The sequence below is a fragment of the Colossoma macropomum genome, unplaced genomic scaffold (genome assembly GCF_904425465.1).
Source record: "Colossoma macropomum unplaced genomic scaffold, Colossoma_macropomum, whole genome shotgun sequence".
Lineage (NCBI taxonomy): Eukaryota > Metazoa > Chordata > Actinopteri > Characiformes > Serrasalmidae > Colossoma > Colossoma macropomum.
This window is the reverse complement of record NW_023494798.1, coordinates 4102012-4121049: the sequence shown is the minus strand read 5'-3', so window position 1 is coordinate 4121049 and position 19038 is coordinate 4102012. Positions and strand designations below refer to the sequence as shown.

The window sequence follows — 19038 nt, the reverse complement described above, 5'->3', positions numbered from 1 at the left end:
CGGTTGACGAGGAAGGGAGAGAGATAGTGAGTGAATGGAAGAGGACTGCAGGGCCTAACATATGCAGACAGCGAGAGGAGGACCCTGTTTAGTAGAGGTAAAATTGCCCAGAGCAAAAATCATTTGGGGCAATTGAGGGAAGTCCTGGTGGATCTAGAGTAATTTTCTGGCTCACAAAAAAAAGAAAAAACAACTGAACAAAGTGTTATTTTATGTACTCTTACTTTATATAGCAGTGAGTAGCATAAACATCTGTTTAATCATTTTCACAAAGCATTTATTTGCCTTCTTAGTTACGGTGAGTGTATTGAGTTTATAATTATTTGTGCTTCTGTACGTTTCTAGAATGTCAGTTTAATGCATGAATTGCATTATCTCATTAAGAGTTCCACACACCAATATATGGGCTGTGTGTATGTCACTATGTTTTTGTTCAGTGAGAGTGCTCCTTTGTCTGTTGATCCCACAGGGAAAATAGGGACAATTAAACCAAATTAAGCAATTACTGTGACATCAGGGTTAATTGCTGTTTTTCCAGGGAACATTTTTTTTAGCTTTGTTTTTACCTTCAGTTCTTTTGCAGTTTGACTTTGAAGGGCAGTCCAAGGCCAGAGTTTCCCAGTCCTGGATTCTTCCCATTCTGCAATTTTTTTCTAATTTAAATATTGCTTGCATAACCTTATTTAATGTTCAGCATTGATATTATATAATAAAATATGCTTTATTAATGTGTGTAAGAAGCCCTTTGAGAAGATAGAGGTTGTGCTTTTGGTCACAAGTATGTCTTTTATAAATAATCCTAGAATAACCACTGATGATGCTACAAAGTTAAATTTCTCAGTGGTCATCTACTTAATTGTTTGAAGTAATTTTCAGCAATGTAGAAAAGCCAATCAGAAACTCTCAGTAAACTAATCAAAAGAGGGAGTAGTTTGAGCATGTTATAGATGATGGGCCACTGCATTTTTTACCTGCATGTCTGTTGTTAGCACTTTCTAAAGAAAAGTTATATTCTGTGCCAGTTTCTTTACCAGCTTTACCAGTAAGGATTATATAATGTACTTAAAATGAGTGCCAAACCTTTCAACAATATGTTTTGAATGATCAGCATTTTGTTAATGTTACAAAGGATGGAGTATAGGGCGGCACGGTGGCGCAGTGGGTAGCGCTGTCGCCTCACAGCAAGAATGGCCTGGGTTCAATTCCCGGCCGGGTGACCAGGGTCCTTTCTGTGTGGAGTTTTCCTGTTCTCCCCGTGTCTGCGTGGGTTTCCTCCGGGTACTCCAGTTTCCTCCCACAGTCCAAAAACATGCAGTCAGGCCGATTGGACATGCTAGATTGCCCCTAGGTGTGTGTGTGTGTGAATGTGTATGTCTGTCTGTTTGCCCTGTGATGGACTGGCGACCTGTCCAGGGTGTATCCTGCCTTCCGCCCAATGACAGCTGGGATAGGCTCCAGCACCCCACCGCGACCCAGAAGGATAAGCAGTTTAGATGATGGATGGATGGATGGAGTATACTAGCTATACATCATGTGCAGGTCCACAGGCAAGATCTGCAAAAGAGGGAAAAGTTTAAAATTAGAACTTCCAATGCTGGAACAAAGAACACCCTAGAAAGAAAATAGAAAAACACAATTCAGTGCTATACTTACGTAATTTTGCAATACAGAAACACCAGCAGGGCTGTGGTGATGCAACACTGGGGAGCTGGCTTGCCACAGACTTTCCAGCATGGGCATATAGACACTGGGCTGGGGCCTGAGAAGGAAGCTCAGCAGGCTGCAAGGATGGATGCATAGGCCCTGTGAAGCATGATTAGCAGCAAAGCAGGCTGCAGGAGGATCGGGCCAATAGCATTAAAGACAGCAGATGAGTGAAAAACAAGAACTCCAGACATGGTGGTAAGAGGACACGGCAGTATTTGAGGCGGGTGGTGCAGATGGAAAAAAGAATAAAGAAATAAGTGTTGAAACAGAACGGATTCCCAAGTGGGCACTCTTTTAGATCTGTGCAAGACATCTGCAGAGGAGGATTCGACCCTTTCTCACTCGAGAGGCCACCCAGGTGCTAGTTCAGTCTCTTGTCATCCCAAGGCTTGACTACTGCAGCTCGCTCTTGGCTGGTCATTCTATGCAAACCATCAAGCCTCTGCAACTCATCCAGAATGCAGCACCACTGCTTGTCTTCAATCTTCCTGAGTTCAGTCATGTCACTCCACTGCTGCGCTCCCTTCATTGGCTTCCTATAGCTGCACACATCAGATTTAAAACCTTGATGCTTGCTTACAAAGCCAAAAACGGAGCAGTCCTTCCATACCTGATGGCAAAGGTCAAAAGTCGAACTGTACCTTGAGCCCTTTGTGCTTCAAGCACAGCTCCGCTCAACCCGCCATCTTTCAAGATGTGTGGAAGACAAGCATCAAGACTCTTCTCTGTCCTGGCACCCAGGTGGTGGAACGAACTCCCACTAGCTGTCCGTACAGCAGAGACTCTCGTGGTCCTCAAACGCAGACTGAAGACACATCTCTTTATACAGCACTTAAGTGAGCACTGAGTTAAGTATTTATTGTAATGTATTGTACTGCGCTTATTGAAATGTATTTGCAATGTGCTGTGTTTAATTCTGTTCCTTTTTCTCTGGATATCAACAAGGGCTTTTGTTTCTAGCAATATCTGAGCTCTGGACTAGTTTAACCTATTTGTAACTAGCAAAGATACTTTCTCTAGGTAGACAAAGCACTTTTTGTAAGTCCCTCTGGATAAGAGTGTCTGCTGAATGCTATAAATGTAAATGTGTGACTTGGCCAATATTGAATTCCGCCCTTAAGACATACGTTGCTGTTGGTTTTGGTGCATTGAAGAGGCTACAAACCTTGTTAGCAGCACACAGGGGGCTGGAGACACTGGAGCCACCACTAGTAAACAAGTGCTGTTAGATCAGATGACAGTGCTGATAAGGGGCTGGAATAGCTGGGACTGGCAAATGACTTTCCAGTAAGGGAGATAAATGAATGACTTCAGTGTGACAAGGTGATTGAGATTGGACTGGAACAGGCTTTTCCCCAGATTTTGACTCAGAGACTCGATTCAGCTGGCTGGCCTTTGTTTTGCTGCTGTCTTTCCCAGTCCAGGAGCTGAGAGAACAGCTTGAACCATAGCATTGGCATTGCTTACACCCCATTTGTTTAAAAAGTGAAAGTATTCTATCCAATCCAAAGGTGTATTTTCTTGCACACCACATGCAGACCTACTCCTTCTGTGTCAAATCGGCACATTGTTGCATCAGCATTGTAAACAAAAACCCTTCTACTCTGCTGACTGAGCTTTGCTTCTTGATCAGATATCTTTCACACTGAGAGATGGAGGTCCCACTTAAAAATAGGCTTTACTTCATTTTGCATTACTTTCAACTGAATTCTAGAGTGGTTTGTTGGCAGACAAAGCATGTGAATGTTTGGCTGTGACTGGTAAATGTACAAATACTTCCCAGTTTGTATTGTGTGTTGAAAACTGGCCAGTGTTTTTTCAGTTGCAATTCGGAGCCAGTCTGTTTTTGTAGTTCCTTGCTTGTTTCCTTTCTGGTGTTAGGTTAGCTTGTGTCATTATGTTGGTAATCTGCTAAGAATGCAGTGATTTGCATGTCACTGCATTGTGTGTCCTGACTTTGTCATTTGTTCAAAATGTTATTGATTTTGTCTGAAAGCAAATGACGTATATTTAGTTGATATTCATTTAGGAACTGCTTGTAGTGTTGCCTCATCTCATGTTGTAATGTGTGTTTATTGCTATGCAGTGTGTTTTTAGTGGTGTATCTGGAATTATTGGAGTTTGAGTTAGAATGAATACATTATTAACAGGTATGATTAAGCATGCGGCAGCAGTATTGAGTTAACCTAGCTCATCTAAAACTGTGTGAGTGTGACCTTGTCCTAAACGCAGAGTTTGATTATCGCTGGACTGATCATCCTCATAGACTTTACACTGATATTCTAGTGAAGAAAAATAACTGACAAGCTGACATAACCTAGAATAAATGCATTTTGTCTTCTCTCTGTTTGTATTTTTTAATCACTTGTGAACACTTCAAGAAAGAGCTTTTATTTTGGCTGATTTTCTAAGATGAACTGTATAATATCTTAAATCAGTAAACCACAAGAGGTCATGAATTACAATGATACAGTAGTTAACCCCTTAAAACAACTAACATGCAGCGTTGATTGGTTTGTTTCTTTTGCAAAATGGTGACAGATTACAGTGATAATAATAATTACAGTAGATAGGCGTATATTTGATGTTCAGTGTTATTTTTGATATTCAGTGTTATTTTTTTCTTATTAATGAATAAAATAATTCAGTCAGTTTTATTTCGCTAGTAATTGTGTCAAAAGAGATTATATACATGATATGAACTTACAAAAACCACTTTCTAAGAAATACGACAGAAGTTTACATGAAGTTAGGAAATAACTTTTTACCCTTGCATCTGTGCTGAGGGTGAGATTATAAATGTCACACATCACCCACATCAGTGCCGGTGCATTCAATTCTGACTATGAAAATAGCCCGATTAAACTAGCATTATACTAGCCTTTTCACTAAGCTCTGCTTGCACCTCCTCAACAACAGCCTTCTAGGTTTTGTATGTGAACTTTGTAATTGTAAGATCCATTTATTGTAATGGTCATTCTTAGTGGCGTTCACATGTTTATATAAAGTTATGACAATTTATGTATGCGCGCTATTTGCTGTGCATTGTAAAAATGGCTGTGAATTGATACAAGTAAAGTTAGCAATTTTGCCTCTGCAGTAGACCTGTTTTATTGGCCGGCATGTACTTATTTCATTGATGAGACCCAAGTTCGTTACTGGTCTTTGGCCTGGAATTTCTGCGTGCTGATTTGTTGTAACCATAGTAAGAGTCTTTCATGAAGTCAGTTCATGTGAAATCTGTCCTGCAGATGGCAGTGCTAGACCTGGTCTTGCACCGACTATTCATCCAAAGTCTGAATCTGAGACTCACATGAGTCTCTAACTCCTGCAAAATGCTATTGGCAGAAGTGGTGTACTTAATGTACTACAGAAAACATGCACTGCTTTATGTTTTTTTACAGTTGGCAAACTAAATCAAATACAGTATGTAAAGAGATGCACAAAATCTGTCTTGCTTTGAAGCAAATTCTGCATGTGTTTTCCCTGGAGACTTACATGAGCATGAGTCATTTTTTAATGAAATAGCAGCTTTTCGAGCATTAATAGGTGAGTTAGTTGATCAGTTCATCAGAGCCTTCTTTTAAAAGATTTCCCAGTGTAATAGACTGCACAGATATACATAGTGACTATTTTCTATGGCCCGTCCCCCTTGGTTACTGTTGCTGCCACACCAAGCTCTCAAGCCATGGTGGTTTCAGTAGCAAAGGAAGACTGTTTAGCCCAGAAAAGTCTGTTTTGTCGCAGTATATACATTTTTTCACAAAGGACCGACCAGAAGGACTGCAGCATGCTTTTGAAAGCTGTGTACATAATGTGATTTTTTGTTGGCCTAACGACACTAAAAGAGACGCTAAAGAGGGAGGCCAATGGCTAGTCACAGTAAAAAGTCACAGTAAAAAGTAAAAATGTGTAATCATTCACGAAATTCAGAGCTTTGTTTGATACGATACGTCTTGATTCGATGCTTTTTTCGATACAGCAAAAATAACGAGTGGCAAAAAATGTTGATTTGTTAATGTTTCCATTTCCATTTTATTAAGAGTTTACAGTAGATGTTTTATCACGATCTGAAGCTTTAGTCTTAAGCTAATATGTTAGTCCCCAGCTAAAACTCTAGCCACAATCTAGCATGCTAGTCATGATTCAGCGAAACAGTACAACACGCTGCAGTACAATTTGATGCAATCTAAGCTGTATTGTTACATCTGTACTATTTAAATAGGTTATAGTCCTAACCATTGATCGGGGGGTGAAGATGGGGGCTAACAAATTATGTAGAGAAGCAGATAGGCTATATAATTGAGAACAGTAGTCCTGGGGCAACATTCAGAGGCAGAGTGGAGGTCATTAATGATAGAACGTCCTTTTTTAGGGTCTGTTTTTTATGGAATAAAGCCAGTAACCTCAGTGGAAGACCAGTGGATGATTTCTGGCATACCTAGTCTGCAGGTGTGTGCATGTGGGCAGTTTGGTGCACATGATATGCTTGTCAGGACTGTGGAATCTGGACATAAAATAATACTAGTTAAAAAAAACTACTTGAATTGAATAGTATTTACAGTTATATAAAGTTTTTTTTCCTCTTTTTTTAAACCATAAAAACTCTTTTACATACAGTGCCTGAATCTTTAACCATAGATAACAGGATTTAAACTAGCATTGTTAGTCATATACTCTTTACTGATAGCTGATAGTCTATACATGGACTAAATACTTTTTATTTTTCTTTTATTTTCTTTTTATTCTTTTGATAATGCTTCCATAATCTGTTTTCCTTCTATAAACTTTTTCTGTAAAGCTGCTTTGAGACAACACTGGTTGTAAAAAGTGCCTTACAAATAAAGGTGTTTCAGGATATGTTGTTTTGTAAATGCAGGCAATTCAGTCATGAAACATTAGTGTACACACATATGGGTGCTCATTCGACATAACACACACCCCGTGAGGATTTTGCAGGCATGTTCAGAGTCTGCTTTATTCAATGTATAATCCTGCTTCTTCTCATTGTTCATGTAGCTCATTTCTTTCACAGCATGGCAATGTGGAAGTGTTTGGACTATGTTAGTTTAAAACAAACTGTTTAAAACAAATGTTTACTTACTTTCTTACATAATTTGTTACGGTATACATAATAAAGAAAGGTGAACTTGCTTTCTTTTTATTTTTGACATTGCTTTTTTATGATAAAGAATTTTGTTTTCATGCCCATATTGGTTAGAAAACAAATTCAAAGTACTTGATAGCCTTATGTTTTTTTTTTTAAATCATTTTACACAAAAGCACTAAAGAAATTATATATATAATATAACATTCAGAGAAATCCACACTGTAACCCTCTGAGATGCTTTCTGTTTATAAACCTGTGTTTTTATGAAGTCTCTTCAGTAAAGTGTTATGTTTTATTGACCTATTTGGCCATCATATTCTTTTTTGTATTCCTTTCTGGTCGGAGTAAGATTATGTAACACTTTGGGGCAAATATACACAGTAGAAGGCCGTAACTGGAGGCCAGGATGGCAAAGACCTCCACAGCCACAGTGTACTTCCCTGGAGAGCTGATGTATGCTGGCACAAAGGCGATCCACACTGCACAGAAGATCAGCATGCTGAAGGTGATGAATTTGGCCTCATTGAAATTATCTGGAAGCTTCCGTGCGAAGAAGGCCAGCAGGAAACAGATGGCAGCCAGCAGACCGATGTAGCCCAGCACCAGGGAGAAGCCTATGACTGATCCCACTGCACAGAGCAGCACCACCCGAGCTCCACGCTCACCTCCTGCACTTTCTGTGGGCAGAGGAGGTGCCAGCACCAGCCACAGCACACAGATTCCCACCTGCACCAGTGTACAGAAGAAGATACCTGCCCTCTGCTGAACAGGGCCAAAGTACTTCATTACATCTGAGCCAGGCAGAGTCGCCCTGAAGGCAAAAAGGACCACCACTGTCTTACTGAGAACACAGGCCAGGCACACCACAAAAGTAATCCCAAATAGTGTATGGCGCAGCATGCAGGACCAAGGCGCTGGTCGGCCAATGAAAGCCAGTGCGCACAGGAAGCAGAGTTTGAGTGACAGCAGCAGCAGGAAGCTCAGCTCTGAGTTGTTGGCGCGGACGAAGACAGTCCCTGTAAGTGTTGCCCCAGCTACTGACAGCACAGAGAGGATGATGCCCATGTCATCTTGAAAGGAGAGGAATTCAACTAACATTGGGATGCACTCTGTGCGGTCAGTGTTGGACCAGAACCGTTTTGGACACTTAATGCACTCTGTGGAGTCTGAAGAGGAACACAGTAAAAAGAACGAATATCGTTAGTAAGGGAAGCACAGTGACATTTCAGCTTTGCAGATGTTTGGCGTGAGGTCATTTTTTTGTTTTGGTCAGGAGGCAGTTTTTTGGGTTGACATTTAGCTTGCTGTTAAAACAGTATCTATGAATACATTTTGATCATTTGTTCGAATCCCCAAGAAGGATTAAATATTAAAGTAGTGCTGGTGAACAGATTGTTCAGAAAGGGAATGATGCTTGGTGAAGTTCAACATTTTGAGCGTTGAACAATTAATATATTCTGTATTCAGCATGATTATACTGTACCAGTAGCATTGCTGATCTCCCCTGCTGCACATGGTATGCAGTCATAGCAGCAGACAGGCTTTCCTTTTTGCACAGCCTTCCTGGTTCCCAAGGGACAGCTCTCACTGCACACAGACACGGGCACCTGTACAGAAATGTTTAGGGGAAAAGGGAAATGTTGTGTTCTTTTCCTTATACATTAGCCACATATGAGATTTTCTTATTCCTTTTTAAGATAAGTGTAAGATACATAAATGCACACACATGCTTGTAAAACAGCCTTTTAGTCTATTCCCCCCACTTAGTACCTTAAGATACTATTTCCCACAGAGTCAGTAATACGTTTTACAAATTCACACAAAGTACCAGTTCAGTATAAACCCTTCTTTTGTTATATTAGTTGCTGTTAGGCCCTCTTCATGACCATCCATAGCACAGCTCTGTGTTTATTGTCTACGAAAAATGTGTCTGGATAAATATTAGGCAAGAAAGACTAAGTGACATCATTGAGGTCCCAAGCATTTTTGTCACTTTATCTCATCTTTAAAGGGAAATGTATCACACCGATTCAGCCAGACCATTCTTACCTTGTCACCCCAGCCTCCTCCCCAGATCACTTTCTTTAGGTCCAACTGCAAGTCTTGGTCTGGTGCTCTTGCTTCGTCAAACTGCCCCACTTTTACAAAATCTAATTTTCCTTCAGATCCTATATGCCAGTTAATGATGTCATATGAGGCGGGTGGATCCCCGTTTTTGTCGAAGTAGACAAGCTCACCTACTGGTGTTGTGAACTGTACTGCCTTTAGGTAGTGCAGAAGCTGAAAACAAAATACAGTTACACAGTGTAACCTTAAAATTAATTAAATCCGTAGAAAAACATTTTTTTCTTTGCCTATATATGTATTTTAGTATGAAAACAAAAAAGTGTTTTGCCCTGTCTGTGGAGCTTTTCTTTACCTGTTCAGGATTTATTGGCTTGATATCAGGACACCTTCCATCCTTGAAGGGCCCTTTTCCAGGCTGACAGTCCAGCATGTCCTGAATAGCATTTGCAATAGCATACACAGCTTTATACACATTGTACATGCCATCAAACATGGCCTCCTGTACTTGTATCTGCATTTTCTCCAAGCCTGTGCATTGTGGTTGTGGAGGTCCTGACTGGATTTCCTCTCCAAATCTGCACCCAAACAGTTCCTCCCAAACGTTCTGTACCAGCTGCTCCTTTGGGAGCTCCTCTGGGCTCAGCTGCATTAGATAAGAGCTCAAACCTTTGACTTCAATGCTTCGTAGAGCTAAGCCAATGGTGCCTGCTAAGGAGTGGCCACTCCATAGAGAGAAGTAACCCGACGTGCTCCAGGCTGTTGTGGCAATCCACTGCCTATTTGTTACATTTTGCTTCACCACTTCCCTCAGTAAGACCTCCGTATCTGGGCTGATGGCAAAGATCACCACCACCTGAGCCTTGGAGATCTGTATTCTCTCTACAATTCGCCTGATCCTGCTTAGTGTGTAGGATTTGGGAATGACCTCTAAGTAGTCTATGCACACATCTGAGCCCTCCAATTCCTGCTGCAACAGCTGCACACTACTTTCCCCATAGGCGTCATCTCCATAGACAACTCCCACCCAGGACCACCCCATGAGGCGTAGCAGGCGTGCCATGACTTTAGCTTGGAAGGCATTGCTGGGAACTGTGCGCAAGAAAGTGGGGAATCTTTTACGGTCACTGAGACATGCACAGGAAGCATAGTAGCTGACCTGGTTGCAAAGAACACAGAGAATCATGAGAGCAGAGTCCTAGAAATCACATTTTATCAGTTAGTATTAATATCTTTTCCTTTTAACATCATTTTGTGGTAAATAGTGTATTGTTACAGATAATATTATTGAATAAATTTAAGAAATAAACCCTTTACCATGGGGATACCAAAAACTCCCAGTGTATCAGCTACCACTATGGAAGCAGAGGAACGGGCATCACCAATAATGACAGGCACAGTGGGGGCCCTGGAACACTGTTCTCCAGAAATGGCCTCCTCCTGCCCCGACACTAGTGACAGTGCAGTACTCAGGGTGGTCCCCTCACTCAGGCAGGTGTCTGCTGCCAGGTAGCCGAGTGTGAAGTTGGGCAAAAGGACCGGGTCCCGATTGATTTCCTCCACAGTGAAGATCATGGTCTGAAGCCAGTGATATGAGCGTAGATCAACACTGAGACAGAGATTGAGATGTTTGTAGTAGTGTTTATGGTCGGGGAAAACTTGGGTAAACTCAGCAAATAAAAGTGGAACAAAAGAGAAAAAAAAGGAAAATCTCACACATTTTTTGTGACATGTTGGAATCCATTATTCTCCACAATTGCAAAACTGTAGAATCACCCAAAAGATAAAACAAATACATACAATTTTTTGATTCTTACACATATTTTGCCTTAAGAGAAGTCATACTATACTCACCTTTGACAACGACCTCTTTGTCTTTGAGTGAATACATAATCGGGTGCAGGAGCTATAGTGTGAACAGGAAACAGACCTCCAAGAATCACATCTCCTTCCTTATACAGGCTCCCTGAGATGGACCTGCTCTGAAGAGTACATGAGAGTCCCAGAGAGTGCACCCAGACAGGCCCAGCCAAGAGTCCCAGTGCCCACAGCCATGCATCCACAGCCATTACCTGAAAGGAGAGAGACAGAGAGAGAGACAGAGGGAGTGAAAAGAGGCAGAAAGCAGGACCTCACATATGCACAGAGAGAGAGAGAGAGAGGAGGACCCTGTTTAATAGAGGTAATTTTGCCGCGAGCGAAAAGCATTTGTGGTAATTGGGAAACTCCTGGTGGATCTAGAGCAATTTTCTGGCCCACAAAAAAAACAACTAAATAAAGTGTTATTTAATATGCTCTAATGTCAAACAAGGGTTAGTGAACATATGTACACCGATCAGGCATAACATTATGACCACCTCCTTGTTTCTATGCTCATTGTCCATTTTGATCACCTCTTACTATATAGGTGCACTTTGTAGTTCTACAGTTACAGACTGTAGTCCATCTGTTTCTCTGCATACTTTGTTAGCCCTCTTTTACCTTGTTCTTCCGTGGTCAAGACCCCTGTGGACCCTCACAGAGCAGGTACTATTTGGGTGGTGGGCTATTCTCAGCACTGCAGTAATACTGATGTGGTGGTGTGTTAGTGTGTGTTGCGCTGGTCTGAGTGGATCAGACACAGCAGTGCTGCTGGAGTTTTTAAACACTGTGTCCACTCACTGTCCACTCTATTAGACACTCCTACCTTGTCAGTCCACCTTGTAGATGTAAAGTCAGAGACGATAGCTCATCTGCTGCTGCACAGTTTGTGCTGGTCATCCTCTAGTCCTTCATCAGTGGTCACAGGACGCTGTTGGCTGGATATTTTTGGATCTGTGTCTGACTGTTGTGTGTTTAAAAACTAAATAGATAATAAATAAATAAATAAATAAATACTGATACACAAACTGAAATTTGTTTCACCAACTTTTATATTAACACAAATAGAATTGGCAGCAATATGCACTTTTTGTTTGCATAAACATTAAAAAAATATAGTCAATACATTTGCAATACTACTTTTGTATTACTTATAATACTCTGTAAACAAAAGAATAACAAATGTATTATTATTACTGTTATTACTATTATTATTATTATTATTATTATTACGGTTGTAAATTATTATTATTATTATTATTATTGTTGTAGTTGTTATTATTACCATTATTATTATTATTATTATTATTAATTACAATAATTAGGGATTTCCCTGCATAGAGAATTAAATCTCGACCAACTCTGAGGTGGGTCTTAATGGAAAATTACTACTTCTAAGAAGTGCTGCACTCGGGGGATTTCTGTCCGAACTGTAATTGCAGCATTATTGTGCCGTTGTGGCGCTGAACCCCTAATCAACACAGTGCACCAGGAAAAACAGCCAAAATCACAGAGGAACTGCGTGACCGCGCTGTGAGCTGCAGACAGTGTAGAACTCACACAGCGTGTCTTCACCTGTGGAGCTGCTTCTCTAAAAGCATTTTAAAACTAAAACATAACTTAAAATTAACATGCATCTCAGCTGTGGCAGCAACACTCCTACAGTTTAATCTCTGAAACTCTGCTTTTCCTAAAAGCAGCACACATCGTTTACTCGCGAGGTCCTGTCTCAAAGCACACTATCTTCCCTATGTAGTGCACTTAGTGGATCATGAAATAGCAAATCCTTCACCCAAAGAGTGCAGGAAACGTTCGACTAAGTCATCTATAATCAACATTAACAACAGGTTACAAAGTCCCTATTTAAAACTCAACTGCTTGTTAATGATGGTCATGTTTGTTTGAACAGTAGCGCACTATGTAGGGGACACTGAGTGATTTGAGACGGTGTTATTCTCTTCTCAGAAAGTAAACACTACAAGCGAGACGAGAAAGGGGAGCTGTGCAGATTGAACTTTTGCAGCGTCTCGTTCCAGAGCTTGTGTGACTGTTAACTAAGAGCTCATTTTGGAGACTCTGCTCCACAGAAATATGTGTTAAAAGCTTTAGTTTCGATTCACAGTTGATTCACCGATTGTTTGACGCTAAAAGCTTCATTTTATATTATTAATGAACCATAAGCATAAGTTAAACCACACAAACCATGACATTTCTTCTATTTTGAAGTCCCCACAGACTTCTCCGTTAAAGTTAACCTTGCATTCTCTAAAAAGTAGCGGGTGGTGGTTGCGAAGATGACTCGTAAGGTTTGATGTGTTGCCCCCTTTCACCGCTATTTTCTTTTCGCCTGTTCTGCAGACAGGGTGGTCATCTTCAATTAACTTTCCTTCTGCATTCTTATAAAACCCGAAATATGACCAAACGTCAGACTTGGTCTTCTTAGAAGGCTGAAATATGTCCACATCTCTGTCACTACATTCCGCCATGTTCTCCCTTCTCTCCCTCTCACTCTCTCCTCCCCCCCCTCCCCTCTACACACACACAGAGCTGCATCTGAGAGATGATTCTGCCTTTGTTTGACTCTGTACAGCGAGTTTTTCACACTGCGGTAATCAACCGCGGTTTTAACGATACTTTAAAGTTCAAACGGTACAACTAACCGTCATTAATTTTACCGCGGTTTACCATGAAACCGGTCACTGTTTCATCTCTAATATATGTGTATATATATATATATAATATAGATATATATATATATATATATATATATTTACGATGTTTATACAGTATATACAGTGGACTTGACCAAAAGGACTGCAGCATACTTTTGAAAGCTGTGTACATAATGTGATTTTTTGTTGGCCGAACGACACTAAAAGAGATGCTAAAGAGGGAGGCCAATTAGGGCTGAGCGACTAATTGAAAAGTAATCAAAACCAACATTCAGAACCTCTAACTGATGTAATTTTGCCCATGTGGGTTATTTTGATTTTTTTTTAGTTCTGTTAATGCTTTCTCCACTCTGTGTGTTCATGAACTGTCCCCTTAAAAACTTACTACTGCGTGTGTGTTCACGTGACTCCACCACGTCCAGTCTGCTACATGGAAGCTAAGGCTACGTTCACACAGCAGATAAAAAGTGCCCCAAATCTAATTTTCTTACCATAAAAAGGGCTCGGTCACTTCTTTGGTTCGTGTCCTCAGATTCTTGTAACTTTGCTTTCAGACTTTTAACTGTTCTTTGACGCTGCAGCCTCGTTCTCCTACGGCTGCGTTCGGCCATTTCTTTCAAAATCTCTTCAAACACAGAGGTTTTTTGGATAATTCTCCAGTAAGTTTTGTACAGAAATATCACCCCAAATGGTTATTAGGTCTCAGCAGCGTGAAATTATGACGAATCTCGCGTTGGATTGACGTAAAAGCCGCGTGAATTCCGATCTGGCTGTTTACATTAAGATATGCAGAGCATATTTACCGTACAGACCTTGTCAGTTAACTGTAAAGGCAAAATAACAAACAAAAAAAAACACAAACAAATTAATTGTTTATTAATCATAAGCGAGGTAAAACATTTAATTAATCGTGATATTGATTTGAGGTCATATCGCCCAGCACTAAGGCCAATGGCTAGTCACAGTAAAAAGTCTCATCAAGTAGCTTTCTGACCAATGCTAAAAAAAAAAAGCAAAGTTCCTTCACTGCAAGGTGCAGTTGATTCTGTGCATTTTAGCTCATTTTCCCCACATTTTTTCCCTGTGATTAATGTTCATAAGTGTACTGACTGCAACATATTTAATAGATGTGTAATCATTTACAAAATTCAGAGCTTTGTTTGATACGATACGTCTTGATTCAATGCATTTTTCGATACAGCAAAAATAATGAGTGACAGAAAATATTTATTTGTAAACGTTTTCATTTTCATTTTATTAGAGTTTACAATAGATGCTTTATCCTGATGTGAAGCTTTAGTCACATGCTTATATGTTAGGCCCCAGCTAGGATGCTAGTCATAATTCAGTGATACAGTACGACACGCTGCAATGCAATTTGTTGCAGTCTAAACTGTATTGTTACATCCCTACTGTTTAAATAGGTTATAGTCCTAACCATTGATGGGGGGTGAAGATGGGGCTTACAAATTAGGTTGAGAAGCATATAGTGGAGGACATATGAATGGTCATTAATGATAGAATCCATGATCTGTTGTTCATGGAATTAAGCCAGTGACCTCAGTGGAAGACCAGTGGATGCTTTCTGGCATGCCTAGTCCGCAGGTGTGTGCATGTGGGCATTTTGGTGCACATGATATGCTTGTCAGGACTGTGGAATCTGGACATAAAATAATACTAGTTAATTGACTAATTTGAATTAAATAATATTCATAGTTATATCAAGTTTTTTTTTTCTTTTTTAAACCATAAAAACTCATTATTAATGAAAGCAAATTGTGGAATCCAAAATGTAACTGGATATATGTCCCTATACATACAGTGCCTGAAGCTTTAACCATAGATAACAGGAGTTAAACAAGCATTGTTAGTCGTATACTCTTTACTGATAGCTGATAGTGCTAAGTAAGGGGAAAATGTCTCAGGATATGTTGTTTTGTAAATGCAGACATTTCATTCATGAAACAGTGTACACACATATGGGTGCTCATCCGTCATAACACACACCCCGTGAGGATTTTGCAGGCATGCTCTGCTCTGCTTTATGTAGTGCATAATCCTGCTTCTTCTCATTGTTAATCTCTCTCATTTCTTTCACAGCATGGCAATGTGGAAGTGTTTGGACTATGTTAGTTTAAAACTAATTGTTTAAAACAAATGGTCGCTCACTTTCTTACATTATTTGTTGTGATTTACGTAATAAAGAAAGGTGAACTTGCTTTTTTTATTTTTGACATTGTTTTTATGATGGAGAACCTGCCTATATTGGTTAGAAAACAAATTCAAAGTACTTGATAGCCTTGTGTTTGTTTTTTAAATAATTTCACACAAAAGCACTAAAGAAATTATATATATAATATAACATTTAGATAAATCCACACTGTAATCCCTCTGAGATGCTTTCAGTTTATAGGCCTGTGTTTTTATGAAGTCTTTTCAGTAAAGTGTTATGTTTTATTGACCTATTTGGCCATCATGTTCTTTTTTGTATTCCTTTCTGGTCGGAGTAAGATTATGTAACACTTTGGGGCAAATATACACAGTAGGAGGCCGTAACTGGAGGCCAAGATGGCAAAGACCTCCACAGCCACAGTGTACTTCCCTGGAGAGCTGATGTATGCTGGCACAAAAGTGATCCACACTGCACAGAAGATCAGCATGCTGAAGGTGATGAATTTGGCCTCATTGAAATTATCTGGAAGCTTCCGGGCAAAGAAGGCCAGCAGGAAACAGATGGCAGCCAGCAGACCGATGTAGCCCAGCACCAGGGAGAAGCCTATGACTGAGCCTACTGCACAGAGTAGCACCACCCGGGCTCCAAGCTCACCTCCTGCACTTTCTGTGGGCAGAGGAGGTGCCAGCACCAGCCACAGCACACAGATTCCCACCTGCACCAGTGTACAGAAGAAGATACCTGCCCTCTGCTGAACAGGGCCAAAGTACTTCATTACATCTGAGCCAGGCAGAGTCGCCCTGAAGGCAAAAAGGACCACCACTGTCTTACTGAGAACACAGGCCAGGCACACCACAAAAGTGATCCCAAATAGTGTATGGCGCAGCATGCAGGACCAAGGCGCTGGTCGGCCAATGAAAGCCAGTGCACACAGGAAGCAGAGTTTGAGTGACAGCAGCAGCAGGAAGCTCAGCTCTGAGTTGTTGGCGCGGACCAGGGGTGTATCTCGATGATGGAAGAAGGCGATGAAGACAGTCCCTGTAAGTGTTGCTCCAGCTACTGACAGCACAGAGAGGATGATGCCCATGTTATCTTGAAAGGAGAGGAATTCAACTAACATTGGGATGCACTCTGTCCGGTCAGTGTTGGACCAGAACCGTTCTGGGCACTTAATGCACTCTGTGGAGTCTGGAGAGGAACACAGTAAAAAGATAAATTTTGATCATTTGTTTGAATCCTGTTTAACTTTTTCCAAGAAATTAAAATGGGAACCAAATGTAGATTAAATATAAAATTAGTGCTGGTGAACATATTGTTTAGAAAGAGATTGATGCAGGGTGAAGCTCAACTATTCTGTATTCAGCATGATTATACTGTACCAGTAGCATTGCTGATCTCCCCTGCTGCACATGGTATGCAGTCATAGCAGCAGACAGGCTTTCCTTTTTGCACAGCCTTCCGGGTTCCCAAGGGACAGCTCTCACTGCACACAGACACGGGCACCTGTGCAGAAATGTTTAGGGGAAAGGGGAAGAGGGAAACATGTTCTTTTCCTTATACATTAGCAACATATTAGATTTTCTTATTCTTATATATGTGTAAGTTGCATAAATATGCACTTACATGCTTGTAAAACAGCCTTTTACTTAACCCCGACTACATTAGGATGCTATTTCCCACCGAGTAATACATAGTAATACATAGGTTCTACAAATTCACACAAACTAGGAGTTTAGTATAAACCATTATTTTTGTTATATTGGTTGCTGTTTACCCTCTCCATGACCATCCATAGCACAGCTCTGTGTTTTTTTGTCTAAGAAAAACTGGATAAATACTGGGCAAGACCATTCTTACCTTGTCACCCCAGCCTCCTCCCCAGATCACTTTCTTTAGGTCTAACTGCAAGTCTTGGTCTGGTTCTCTTGCTGCATCAAACTGCCCCACTTTTACAAAATCTAATTTTCCTTCAGATCCTATATGCCAGTTAATGATGTCATATGAGGCGGGTGGATCCCCGTTTTTGTCAAAATAAACAAGGTCGCCCACTGGTGTTGTGAACGTTACTGCCTTTAGGTAGTGCAGGAGCTGACAACAGAATATAGTTACATAGCGTAACCTAAAAATTAATTAAACTCATGGAAATGCATTTTCTTTTTTTGTTACCTATGTATATATTTAAGTAGGAAAACAAAAAAAGTGTTTTGCCCTGTCTGTGGAGCTTTTCTTTACCTGTTCAGGATTTATTGGCTTGATATCAGGACACCTTCCACCCTTGAAGGGCCCTTTTCCAGGCTGACAGTCCAGCATGTCCTGAATAGCATTTGCAATAGCATACACAGCTTTATACACATTGTACATGCCATCAAACATGGCCTCCTGTACTTGTATCTGCATTTTCTCCAAGCCTGTGCATTGTGGTTGTGGAGGTTCTGACTGGATTTCCTCTCCAAATCTGCACCCAAACAGTTCCTCCCAAACGTTCTGTACCAGCTGCTCCTTTGGGAGCTCCTCTGGGCTCAGCTGCATTAGATAAGAGCTCAAACCTTTGACTTCAATGCTTCGTAGAGCTAAGCCAATGGTGCCTGCTAAGGAGTGGCCACTCCATAGAGAGAAGTAACCTGACGTGCTCCAGGCTGTTGTGGCAATCCACTGCCTATTTGTTACATTCTGCTTCACCACTTCCCTCAGCAAGACCTCCGTATCTGGGCCGATGGCAAAGATCACCACCACCTGAGGCTTGGAGATCTGTATTCTCTCTACAATTCGCCTGATCCTGCTTAGTGTGTAGGATTTGGGAATGACTTCTAAGTAGTCTATGCACACATCTGAGCCCTCCAATTCCTGCTGCAACAGCTGCACACTACTTTCCCCATAGGCGTCATCTCCATAGACAACTCCCACCCAGGACCAGCCCATGAGGCGTAGCAGGCGTGCCATGACTTTAGCTTGGAAGGCATTGCTGGGAACTGTGCGCAAGAAAGTGGGGAATCTTTTACGATCACTGAGACATGCACAGGAAGCATAGTAGCTGACCTGGTTGCAAAGAACACAGAGAATCATGAGAGCAGAGTCCTAGAAATCACATTTTATCAGTTAGTATTAATATCTTTTCCTTTTAACATCATTTTGTGGTAAATAGTGTATTGTTACAGATAATGTCATTGAATAAATTTAAGAAATAAACCCTTTACCATGGGGATACCAAAAACTCCCAGTGTATCAGCTACCACTATGGAAGCAGAGGAACGGGCATCACCAATAATGACAGGCACAGTGGGGGCCCTGGAACACTGTTCTCCAGAAATGGCCTCCTCCTGCCCCGACACTAGTGACAGTGCAGTACTCAGGGTGGTCCCCTCACTCAGGCAGGTGTCTGCTGCCAGGTAGCCGAGTGTGAAGTTGGGCAAAAGGACCGGGTCCCGATTGATTTCCTCCACAGTGAAGATCAT

General features: G+C 41.0%; 1 protein-coding gene across 1 annotated transcript; it reads right to left on the bottom strand.

Moving 5' to 3' along the window:
* Positions 1-7117: 7117 nt before the first annotated feature.
* LOC118818467 (extracellular calcium-sensing receptor-like) lies at positions 7118-19038 on the bottom strand. The gene is made up of 11 exons (XM_036585727.1): positions 18781-19038; positions 17819-18622; positions 17444-17674; positions 16966-17089; positions 15885-16774; positions 10736-10953; positions 10199-10490; positions 9237-10040; positions 8867-9097; positions 8301-8424; positions 7118-7983 (listed from the first exon to the last, which is right to left on the bottom strand). The coding sequence occupies exons 1-11, from the start codon at positions 19036-19038 to the stop codon at positions 7118-7120; spliced, it is 4842 nt and encodes a 1613-aa protein (XP_036441620.1).

Excerpts from the sequence above, each read along its gene's own strand:
- LOC118818467 (XM_036585727.1), bottom strand. The coding sequence starts at position 19,038 with ATGATCTTCACTGTGGAGGAAATCAATCGGGACCCGGTCCTTTTGCCC. Across the intron at positions 16,775-16,965 it reads GGAGATCAGCAATGCTACTG|ACTCCACAGAGTGCATTAAG; the intron begins GTACAGTATAAT and ends GTTCCTCTCCAG. Across the intron at positions 10,041-10,198 it reads GAGTTTTTGGTATCCCCATG|GTCAGCTACTATGCTTCCTG; the intron begins GTAAAGGGTTTA and ends CTTTGCAACCAG.